Source organism: Merops nubicus, unplaced genomic scaffold (assembly GCF_000691845.1).
Source record: "Merops nubicus isolate BGI_N331 unplaced genomic scaffold, ASM69184v1 scaffold16141, whole genome shotgun sequence".
In the NCBI taxonomy this organism is placed as follows: Eukaryota; Metazoa; Chordata; class Aves; order Coraciiformes; family Meropidae; genus Merops; species Merops nubicus.
This window is the reverse complement of record NW_008590481.1, coordinates 15,069-27,016: the sequence shown is the minus strand read 5'-3', so window position 1 is coordinate 27,016 and position 11,948 is coordinate 15,069. Positions and strand designations below refer to the sequence as shown.

Below are 11,948 nucleotides of genomic sequence, written 5' to 3'. Positions count from 1 at the left end.
CAGCAGGTTTCAAACCATTACAGGTACCTAACCACTCTTTGCAGCCAGTCCTGTGTCCCTCCCTGCACCATCGACGAGATGTCCTTGTGGTGTGGCTGGGCAGGTGCTTGTCTCCTTGGGTGATGCTCTTCTAACTTCATGTTGGTATCTTAGACATAAGAAAGTCACCTGGGCCACCCTCTGTGGTCAGGAAAGCACCTCCAGAGGAGGTTGTATATCCCATCCTGAAATAAGGTGTTATAGCCAGAGGCTGAGATGTTCTCTGGGTGTTTTGGTCTCTATCCACTGACCTGCTAAGGAAGGAAGCCCAAGGCAACCTGCTTGGGCAAGATATCAAAGCCTTCCAGAGAGGTGAAGGTCATGGGCTGGATCTTACCCTCTGTGGCTGGTGTTTAAATCATACACACTCATAGAACAGTTTTGGTTGAAAGAGACTTTTCAGATTGAGTCCAACCATTCCCCCAGCACTGCCAAGTCCACCACTAAATCATGACTCTCAGCACCACATCTCTACAGCTTGGAAACCTCTCCAGGGATGGGGACTCCACCACTGCCCTGGGCAACCCTTTTGTTCTGTCTGAATTCCTCACACCTGAAGATGTCTCCTACGTGTATGTGCAGGTCCCCCAGCTCAAGAGGAAGGATGTTTCCAGCCCTTGCAGTAACTGCTGTGGCATTCTGATAACTGACTGATTTGTCCCTTGGCTTCCAGAGCACCAGTTCTACCACAAATGGGCAATCCTTTCTGACCCTGAGGACCTCACTGCTGGGCTGAAAGGTTACCTGAAGTGTGGGAAAGGGGACAACATCAAGACACCGCACAAAGCCAACGAGACGGAGGAGGATGACATTGAAGGGTGAGGATCTTCAGAGCCAGCTCCACGTGGCCTTGCTTAGGAATGGCTTTTCATGTCTCTTTACCTTGGGTTGTGCAATGAGAACATCAACCCTTCTGGATGAGCCCTAATGGCTCAATGGTTGGACTTGATGATCTTAAAGGTCTCTTCCAACCTAAAGGATTCGATGATTCTATGAGGCTGATGGTCCTTCTAGTACCAATACTTTCCAAGTGTGATGAAACCTGAGGGATCAGGTAAATTATTGAGAAGATAGAACTTGTGGCAGATTACTGGTGCAAATCCAGGTCATATCAAGTACAGATGATCCATTTCTACCAGTTCAGACCATCTGCTGGCTGGTGAACACTCTACACCAACCCCAGCCTGACATCAACCTGATGTCCTCACTGTTTACCTAACACTCCTGTTGGCCATTGGATGGGAAGATGAGATGGAAAGATGGAATCACAGAATCGTTTAGGTTGGAAAAGACCTTTAAGAACATCAAGTCCAACCGTTCCCCCAGCACTGCCAGGTCCCCACTGACCCGTGTCCCTCAGCACCATCTCTCCATGTTTTTTCAGTCCCTCTAGGGATGGGGACTCCACCTAGGCAGCCTGGGCCAGGCCTTGACAACCCTTTCAGTGGAAAACATCATCCCTCAGGTCCAACCTAAACCTTCTCTGGTGCCATTTCCTCTTGTCCCATCACCTGCTACTTGTGAGAAGAATAGGAAGGTGGGATGGCCTCTCATCACTCACTGCAAGGGCAGAGCAGGAAGGTCTGGGTGAGGTTTCCCAGGCTGCATGGGTGGGGCAGGGCTCTTTGACTCCCCACAGCATCTAAAAGGCCATGGAAGATAAATCAGGAGAGTTTAAACTTTAGTTCCATCCTCAAAATGTCTCAGGTTGATTTTTTTAGTGGGGGGTTGGAACTGGGTGGGGGGTTGGAACTGGGTGATCCTTGGGGTCCCTTCCAACCCTGACAGATTCTGATCTGTTTTAGCAGAGGACTTTAGAGCCCTAATGGCTCAAGGGTTGGACTTGATGATCTTGGAGGTCCCTTCCAACCTAAAGGATTCTATGATTCTAAGCCCAGTTTTTCATTCTACCCCTCAGCCTGTCACCACACAGTCAGAAACCCTGACTAACAGCACAATATCAGAGCAGCTTTCTTCTCTTGCTGGGGACCAGTGGGCTCAAGGCACCACCTGATTTATTTTAGATCAGTGTTCCAGGCTGTGGTGGTGATATTATCCCACTTCTTCACACAGCTCCAGAAATCCCTCTAGAATTTTGCCAGCATCCCCCCTGGCTCTCATTTCTTCCCCCAGAAGAGGAAAGTCAAATATGCCAAGAAAACAAATTTGGTGGAGCTCCCCTCGTACCCTGGTAAAGGAAAAAAGGTTCTTCTGACATCCCACTCATCTGGCCTGTTTTAGGTATCCAAATTAGGCTGAGTTTAATTGTCCTCTAGACTGCACTGACAATAATGTTTCTATCCCCTTCGTGGAATGCACTTTGTCCCAGGGGCACCTTAAGAGGCTCCTCTAAGATTCTGCTTACAAAACCTCCTCTCTTCACCCCAAAACAGAAGGATGGGCAGACACGGGACAGCAATAAACTATATGGCTGCAGAAATGACCATTTTTCCACCTCCACAGAGCCCGAGCTCAGAAATCAGGGCAGCTTCTCCTAAGGAACCTGCCAGCTCCAACAACTGTTCCCAACCCTAGCTGTTGACTTTGCAGGAACCTCCTCCTCCCAGATGGGGTCCCTCCGGAGAGGCAGTGGGCTCGTTTCTACATCAAGATCTATCGGGCAGAGGGACTGCCCCGTATGAACACCAGCATCATGGCCAACGTGAAGAAGGCTCTCATTGGGGAGAACAAGGACTTGGTAGACCCCTACGTGCAGGTGGTCTTTGCAGGGCAGAAGGTGAGCGAGCTGCCTGTGGTACCAGGGTGACCCTGGGAGGTAACGTGAGCAGGACCAGCCCTTGTAGAGGTGGCCAGAGATGGTCTCAGTTGTCCTGGCACGTAGATGCAAAGCCACCTCATTTGTAGTGTTGCTCTTCTCTCGTGGAGGCTCGGGTGGGTTTGCAGCACTCTCCAGTTGAGGAAAGGAGTTTGCTAGTCAGGAGAGGAGAGTCACAAGGCAGAAGTCATGTTTCATGAGCAAGGGAGCAGCTCAGGTTATGAGGGATGGCTTTAGGGGTGAAAGCCTTTGCTAACATCTACCTCCACCCACTCGTCAGGGGAAGACATCTGTACAAAAAAGCAGCTACGAGCCTCTCTGGAATGAGCAAATAGTCTTCACAGAAATGTTCCCCCCATTGTGCAAGAGGATAAAGATCCAGATCCGGGACTCGGACAAAGTCAACGACGTGGCCATTGGGACCCATTTCATTGATCTGCGGAAGATCTCCAACGAAGGAGACAAAGGTAAAGCTAAGGTGGGGGGGACACTGAGCTACCTTCTTCTTGGTAGAGAAACATTCCTTTGGCAGAGAGTCAGCACAACAGCCTCGGCTCCTTCCCCACCCCTGGAGACAACCACTGCTTGGTGTGCAGCTGGAGAGACTTTGATCTCTTGCACTGGGCTTCTGAGGTCACTGGACACGTGCTCTTGTGTCCCAAGCCCTGACCCAAGCTTCCAGTCTACCACTTGAAAGCAAAGACACCCAAGAACAAAGATTCCTTGCCATGGATGGGTGAATATCTGACAGGTTCTCCCACTCACTCCATGAACACACCAGCACACACAGGCAGGGCTGGTGAGAAACCAAAGGTGGCTCTGGAAAGGGGACTGGTGGGGGGCTCTTTCTTCTTGACATTCACGTTGAGTGACTTGCCCATTGTGTGGTTGCAGTCTTGCACTTCCAGGCCCACACATGTCTGCATTCAAGTCTCTGCCACCACCCACAGACCAGGAAAGTGATGCTAATCCATGAGTGAATTTGTGCCCTCCAGCAAAGACGTGTCCTCCTCCTTTCACATCCCCTTCCCTAAGTGCATGTCCAACCTGCTGCAGGCTTCCTGCCCACCTTTGGTCCCGCGTGGGTGAACATGTACGGCTCCACTCGCAACTACACCCTGATGGATGAGCACCAGGAGCTGAACGAGGGGCTGGGTGAAGGTGTCTCCTTCCGGGCCAGGCTTCTGATGAGTCTTGCCGTGGAGATCTTGGACACCACCAACCCGGAGATCAACAGCTCCACCGAGGTGCAAGTGGAGCAGGCCACATCCATTGCTGATGTGAGTCCCAGTTTATGGAGGGGGGGGTTGGACTAGATGACCTTTGGAGGTCCCTTCCAGCCCAGACATTCTATGATTTTATGATTCTAAGTTCTCCCTAACCCTGCAGCTGCCAGTGGAGAGTCTTGGGTCTCAGGCACCTCAGTTTTTTGTCTTTGGTCTTAGGAACCAAGGATTTCATTTAGCATTGCCTTAAATGTTCTGGATCCTGGGGGATCCAGAAAGAATGAAACCTTGCAAGGATTTTATATTTTATGATCATTCAAATGCTCACCTCTCTTATGGGTGCTGGGCAGAAGGAAGACCTGAGTGAGGGAGAGTCCTGAACTTTGAGATATTTCTCCAGCTGGGAGTTAGGCAAGGACCAAGAGCCATCTCCTGAAGATGGCTTTCAGACAGAAGCCAAGGGTTTAATCTATTTCCCAACCAGTTTTGGATGGAACCAGCCAGAGAAATTGAACAGCTGCTTCCTGACAAGAGAAGCCCCAGAGCTTTAGTGCTGACATGTAGAGCCCATGAGGCTGCTCTGCACAGACAGACAGATCCAGGTTTGTCCTACCTGGGGTCACCTGCACACATCAATCCACACGAGCCAAGGGTGGGACACAGAAATGGAGAAGCCTGAGGGCAACGCACCCTTTGCATGAAAGGGGAGTCCTTCAAAAGCGAAGTGGCCTTGATTTAATTAACTAAATTCCAGGGGTAATGAAGCCAGCTGGAAATAAAGCCATTCCTGTCCTGGAGGAGCACCCAGGCAGAAGGTTCTACGTGGGGTGATTAATTTGATTTGTGAGTGAGCTCAGGCTCATATTCCTGAGTGTCCCTTTGACAGCCCCTCACCTGCAAAGGTGCTTTCAACACATTTAAAAATTAGGCTAAAATTTAGAAGGCACTGGGGAGACCTTCTAGTGTCCTTCCAGTATCTGAAGGGGGCCTACAAGAAACCTGGGGAGGGACTTTCTACAAGGGCTGGTAGTGATAGGACATGGGGAAGGGCTTCAAACTGGAAGAGGAGAGATTTAGATTAGAAATGTGGAAGAAATTCTTCACTCTGAGGGTGGTGAGACATCCTCCCAGGCTGCCCAGGGAAGCTGTGGATGCTCCATCCCTGGAGGTGTTCAAGACCTGGTTGGATGGGACTTTGAGCAACCTGGTCTAGTGGGAGTTGTCCCTGCCCATGGCAGGGAGGTTGGAATTAGAGGAACTTGAAGGTCTCTTCCAACCCAACCCATTCTAGGATTCTATGAAAATCTTTAATTAAACTCCCTCTGCAGTGAGCCTGGAGATGGCTCAGGCTGAGGAAGAGAAAACCCTTGTGGTCCCCTTAGAACCCTGAGCGGTGACATCTAAACTTCAGAAAGCCCCCGAGGGTGCTCCGAGGTGCTGGGTGATGCACCCCTCTGCCCCAGGGGACCTGCCCTTTGGCTGACCTCAACCCCAACTGTTTCTCCTGCAGAACTGCACTGGGAAGATGGAGGAGTTCTTCCTCTTTGGAGCCTTCCTGGAGGCTACCATGATCGACAGGAAGATTGGTGACAAGCCCATCAACTTCGAAGTCACCATAGGTTGGTTGATGTGGAGAGGAGGGTGGTTTTGAAGCATTTGTGGTGGGGAATGCAGGGTCCAAGGCTGAGAGAAGGGTTTCTTCCCCTTTTTCTGCAACACCCGTGCCAGGGCATGCAGGGTGCTCAATTTAGGGAGAAGGTGATGGGTACTCTACTGGCACAAGCCACCCAGGGCCCCAAATCATCTGTTGTGTGCATGCAGTGCTGTGGCCAGTGGAGCTGCTCCCTCTTTCCCCCTGACTTAGTGTCTCCTGAGGGTGACCACCAAAAGGAAGGTGTGTATTCCTACTGATTCCAGAGGAGAGATGAGCAGGGGACAGATGCCCATCACTAATTTATGGTTCCTGGGCACGGTTTCAGAGAGTTGAACTCCACTCATGGTTCCCGCAGAGAAATCTTCTCCCCAACCTAATCTAAAGCCAAGAGGTTGAGCCCCATTGGAGTAGAAGCCTGTGACTTTATTCCACTCTTTTTCCTTGAGGAAACTATGGGAACCAGATCGATGGCATGAGCAAACCCATCCTACGGAGGAAGAAAGAGGGAGCGGATGGGGATGAGGAGGAGTCTGAGCTGCTCCAGAACTCGAGCGAGGATGAAGGTGATGAGGGTGGAGAGCTGGTCTCTGTTTCTTCCTCTCAACCCATGAAGCCCCTGGTCACAGACAGGTAAGCATGCCCACCTGGCCACTGAAGTGCCACTGGGCACTGTGCCCTGTAAAGGGGGGTTAGATATCACATGTAGATACCTTGTCTTGGAGACTAATCTGTCAGCTGAACCCTCCTGCCCCGTTCCCTACAGTTCTGAGCATTCCTGTGGATTATCTGATGTCTCTGGGGAGACCTTCTTGTGGCCTTCAAGTGTCTGAGGGGAGCCTACAAGAAAGCTGGGGAGGGACTTTTTCCAAGGGCTTGTAGAGATAGGATGAGGGGGAATGGCTTCAAACTGGAAGAGGGGAGAGTGAGATTAGAAATGAGGAAGAAGTTGAGCACTCTGAGGGTGGTGAGACATCATCCCAGGTTGCTCAGGGAAGCTGTGGATGCTCCAGCTCTGGAGGTGTTCAACACCAGGCTGGATGGGGCTTGGAGCAACCTGCTCTAGTGGGAGGTGTCCTGCCCATGGCAGGGGGTTGGAACTGGATGATCTTCAAGGTCCCTTCCAACCCAAACTATTCCATAATTCCTTGTCTAATGAGGGCTGAATTCACCTCCCAGCCCACCCTATGAAGGCCATCATCCATTCACCTGGCCAGATGTGCACCCCAAACTCAAGGCTATCTGATGCCTGGAGTGCTCTTCCTCTATGGCAACTAGGAATGAAGTTAACCAGTGGTTTCCAAAGATCACTGGTGGGCACTGAAAAAATCAGGTTCACTGGGAAACCAGTCTATGAACAGGACCTTCCTTAGGACTACTGCCACTCTTGGTGGCACAACCCAGCTCTGTGCATCAAGGAGGGGAGGTCTGGGCTTTGTGCCTGTGCTCTCTCTGGCTACCTGATGCACAAAGACATTTTGGACACCATGTGGAGAAAAGGAAAGGTCCATCTAGAGAGCAGGCAGAGCTTTCAGCAGGGAGGGTAATTTGTGCTGAGACAGAGTGCATTTCTTCATCACTTGGGATCTTAAAAGCTTAGAGAGGTCGCTGACGTGGAGAGGAGAGGATGAAAAACTGCTGAAAGAAGTTCTTGAGTTCTTCTGGCTCATATTTAGCCGGTTGTCAAGGAGCACCCCCAGGTCCCTTTCTGCCAGGCACTTTGCAGCCACTCTGCCCCCAGCCTGGAGCGTTGCAGGGGGTGGTTGGGACCCACGTGCAGGGGGTTGTTGTGGCCCATGCACGGCTGGTTGGCAGTGGCCAAATCCCTCCTGTTTTCTCTGCTTCGCCTTCCCCAGCTATAAAATTACAGCAGGTTTTTTGATCTGCTTTATGAGTTACTTTGCAACGTGCAGGTAGAAAGACAGGTGAGACCCAGAGAGCTGCCAGTGTGACGCTGGTGGGTGCTTCCCACCCCCAGGAGCTGGGTCAGGGAGCCCCAAAATGAGCAGGAGCAGCACACGTGTCTTGGGATGGCTGGGCTGGGCTTCAGCCTCAGCCTGGATTTGAATACAAAGGACTAAGGAAAGCTAATTGGATTTAACCTGATGAGATGTGCCTAAAGTGGATTTTAACCCTGTTACACCAGTCGAGAGGTGCTAATAGAATTAACTGGCTGACTTAATTTAATTGGGAAACGAGACACACCACACTGAGTGTGAGCTCCAGAGAGAAGTGTCTACCTGGGCTTCCCTCACTTGCTTGCCAGCCCCCTGTCAAGGTGGGTGCTGGATGGAGGTGAGCAGCAAAGATGATTTTTCAGCCTGTCCCCTGGGCTCTGACTCTCATGCTGTTCACCCAGATGTCTCCAGCCCCTGGGTGCTGGAAGCCTTACACTCAACCACAGGGCTCTGCTGACATCTTCTGGCTGGAAATACCTCCATGGCTCCAGAAGAATGAGCTGAAGCTGGGTTTGAAGGAGGATCCCAGGTGCAGAAGGATCTGGGTGGATCCCAGCTCATGGCCAGTGCTTGGGCAGCCAAGAAGCACGAACCCATTCTTCAGCCTCATCCTCCCTTTCACCATACCACAACTATCACAGAATCATCAGGGGTTCGACTAGATGACCTTTGGAGGTCCCTTCCAGCCCAAACATTCTATGATGATTCTATGATCATCTAGTCACAGAACAGTATGGGTTGGAAGGGACTTTTAAAGGTCATCTAGTCCAACCCCCCTGCCATGGGCAGGGACACCTCTCACGAGGCCAGGTTGCTCAGAGCCCCATCCAGCCTAATCTGGAAGGTTCTCAGGGATGGGGCTTCTACCATCTCGTTGGACAACCTGTTCTAGGGTTTCATGGCCCTCAACCTGAAAAATTTCTCCCTTGTATCTATCACTCTGCCCCACCAGCATCTGGAAACCTGTCAGCTCTGCAATGGGTGGAGACCTCCTTCTGTTTTGAAGGCCAGGGCACTACAGGAGGTGCTCACCAGCATTCAGGAAAGGGGGTTAATGCTTCAGTTTCCCCCGTGCCCCTGCTCATGCTGCTGGAGATGTTTGCTCTCTGCTGGGCTGAGGGTGAGGTCCTGGGAGTGGGACCTTCCCTGGTTTCTCTCTGGGCCACCAGGTCTGAGATGGTCAATTTGCAATTCCCTGGGCACCGAGCCCTTCCACCCCTGGGTCTGCTGTGGGGAAGGGTGGTAGGAGAGCTGGAGCTTCCCTCTGAGCTCACCTCAGCCCCCTCTCTCCCACGCCCGACCTCCTGGATAGCCCGCTCCCCACCACAGCATTGCCTCACCAGGAGAGGAGGGGGACAGGGGCTGTTCCTGGCCATGGGTGTCACCACCATGGAGCATTTCTCCTGCCTCTTCTTGCAGGAACTACTTCCACCTGCCCTACTTTGAGAAGAAGCCCTGCATCTATATCAAGAGCTGGTGGCAGGACCAGCGTCGCCGACTGTATAATGCCAACATCATGGACAAGATTGCAGACAAGCTGGTGAGCTGGACTTGGGAAGGGAGGGAAGGGGACAGCTTGGGGCCTGGGGCTGCCAAGAGGAACATCCAAGCTCCCTGCACTTCCCCACAGCTTGTCACAAAACGGGGACAAACGGCCCATGGACCCACTAGTGAGAATTCTTCTAGAAAGGGACAAGTTTCCCAGTGCTAAAAGCTCCACGGTTTGAATGTCCAAATCTTAAGAGCTCATTGGATGGACCCAGGTGTCCCCACCAAAAAGAACAGGAGTGGGGAGGTTTTGTCCCTCTGGCTTGCAGAGGTGTGGCAGAGCCTCAGTCTCAACTGACCCCCAAGGAGCCTTAGTGACAGCTCCACACCGGCAGTGTCCCAACAGCATCTGCAGAAGGAGACCCTGGCAGGTCCAGACAATTCGGTGGGGACCTTGGCCAACTAGTCTCACAGGGGGTTGTGGAGCTATTCCCACCACCCAGAGGTGGATCCCCGCAGCCAAGACCTGGAGAAGCAGTAGATGGTGCAGCCTGGCTGCTCTGTGTGGGGTTGGACCACACTGGAGACCATGCCCCACCACGGGGACCATGTCCCACCACGGAGCTCCACCCCAACACCCCCTCACCCTTTCCCCCATTTGATGCTGCAGGAGGAAGGGCTCAATGACGTGCAGGAAATGATCAAGACAGAGAAGCCACACCCCGAGCGACGGCTCCGAGGGGTCCTGGAGGAGCTGAGCAGTGGGTGCTTGTGAGTAAAAGATGGGCAAAGGTGGGACATGGTAGACCCCTCTGGTCCCCTAGAGACCCCTCATCCTCTGGATGATGGACAAGCATCTTGCCACATTGGCACAATGCCATATCAGCTGTCTTCTGGCTTGGACCAAGGGTGAGGAGGTGCTTACACCTGCACGCCAAAGACCCCAAACCAGTGGTCAAAGCCTCCACCTTGTGGCCTCCACAGGCTGGCACCTGATCATCACCTACTCCCCACGCATGACACTCAACTTTGGGTGCAAAGAGGCCACTTGGCCACGACTACATTGCAGGCTTGGGAGAACAAGGGCATTTCCCTCCAGCGAGGTGCTCTCCTGCTGGCGGAGATCCAACCAGCCACAACTCCTTGGGGAGGACTCTTGGTCTCCCAGAGGATTCACACCACCCACCTTTTCCACCAGGCGCTTCGTGACGTTGGCTGACAAGGACCAGCACCACTCTTCCCGCACGAGGCTGGACCGGGAGAGGCTCAAGTCCTGCATGAGGGAGCTGGTAAGTGGGCAGGGAGGAGGATTCAAGAAGGAAAGGTCTCAAGCTGCTCCAGAGGAGGTTTAGACCAGACTTTAGGAAGAACTTTTCCACTGAAAGGGTTGTCAGGCATTGGAACGTGCTGCTCAGGGAGATGGTTGAGTCCCAATCCATGGATGCGTTTAAAACCTGTATAGATGTGGGCTTGGGGATATGGATTTGGTAGAGTGTGGTAGAGTAGGGTTAATGGTTGGACTTGATGCTCTTAAAGGTCTTTTCCAACCAAAGTGATTCAATGATTCATTGGGGCTGGACATCATCAGCACCATGCAGAACTTTGGTCCATCAGCGTGGTGCTTTCCAGCCTGAGGTTTGGGAGTTTATTTCTTCACAGAGGAGCCCAAGATCAGTTGGGTCTTGAACAGGTCTTAAGCAGCACTTGGGTCCAAGCTGCTGCCTCCCCTCCACACACTCTGCTTTGCCTCGGGAAGGAATCTGGGGGTGCAGAGGAGGAGCTGCCCAGCTGTCAAGCAGCTGAGGGGTCTGGGAAGGGGTAATTTAGGAGACCCTTGAGGAGCACAGCTGCTCCAAGGAGAGATACAGCCTAGGGGTTTGGGGCTGGTAGCCCAGCTCATTCCAGAGGAGGTGGATGTCCAAAAAAAGATGTATAAAGAGCAGGTGGCTTATCCAGCTGGCACAGCTCAGGCCACCAGCTTCAGCAGCCAGCTGCAGAGCAGAGAGCAATGAATTTAGCACAGGAAAGCCCCACACCCCCCTTTCTGAACGGCCAGATGCTGATTCCAGCAGGGTCAGCAGAAGGGGAGACACTATCCTTAACCCCAAGCTAGAAGTCACCCCAAAATGTCCTAAGCAGAGCTGACACCTCTCCATCCTGCATGCCTTCTGCTGGGACAGACCTCTCAGCACTGCCAGAGACCCTCCTGTGTCCTGTTGTGGTTGCTGAGGGGGTGTCAGCACCATCACCAGAGTGCACGTGGTGGGATTAAGGCTCTTGCTTCCTCACCACCCCTTCCTGAACGTCAGGGACCTCCCTGGGGCAGCTCTTCTCTGTGCTTCGTTCTGCTCTTGCTAACCTGGTGCCCTGGGCTCTCCTTGAACCGCAGGAGAACATGGGGCAGCAAGCCACGACCCTCCGGTCCCAGGTGAAGAAGAACACCATGAAAGACAAGCTGAAGCTGGTGCAAAACTTCCTGCAGAAGCTGAGGTTCTTGGCAGATGAGGTGAGTCCCACCTCATGCAGAGACAACGTTAGCTGGGTCAGCACCTGCCAACAGCAGCCTGGGAAGGGTGGAGACCTCTCTGCAAACTCTGTAGGCAGGAGAGGTCCCCAGGACCTCAGGTCTTGTGCAAGGAGCCAAGTCTACGCAGTGCCCCGTGACTCCAAGACTTGCCCATGCACTGCTGGGATGGGACAAGTCAGCATTAGAACGAGTTTAAGAGCCCTTTCTATGGTTGGGAATGGAAGGGACCTCTGGGGATCATCCCATCCCACCCCTGCTCCAGCAGCCACCCCCCAGCACGGGC

General features: G+C 52.6%; 1 protein-coding gene across 1 annotated transcript in view; it reads left to right on the top strand.

The window, feature by feature from the left end:
• Positions 1-712: 712 nt before the first annotated feature.
• Positions 713-11,948, top strand: part of OTOF (otoferlin) — a gene marked incomplete at both ends in the record, with an annotated part of 25,144 nt that continues 13,908 nt past the window's right edge. Inside the window, 10 exons of the mRNA XM_008949970.1 lie at positions 713-857; positions 2,590-2,776; positions 3,096-3,282; positions 3,872-4,095; positions 5,552-5,660; positions 6,142-6,325; positions 9,070-9,190; positions 9,809-9,909; positions 10,337-10,427; positions 11,528-11,644. Coding sequence (XP_008948218.1) covers positions 713-857; positions 2,590-2,776; positions 3,096-3,282; positions 3,872-4,095; positions 5,552-5,660; positions 6,142-6,325; positions 9,070-9,190; positions 9,809-9,909; positions 10,337-10,427; positions 11,528-11,644 — 1,466 coding nt within the window. The remainder of the gene's footprint in view (positions 858-2,589; positions 2,777-3,095; positions 3,283-3,871; positions 4,096-5,551; positions 5,661-6,141; positions 6,326-9,069; positions 9,191-9,808; positions 9,910-10,336; positions 10,428-11,527; positions 11,645-11,948) is intronic.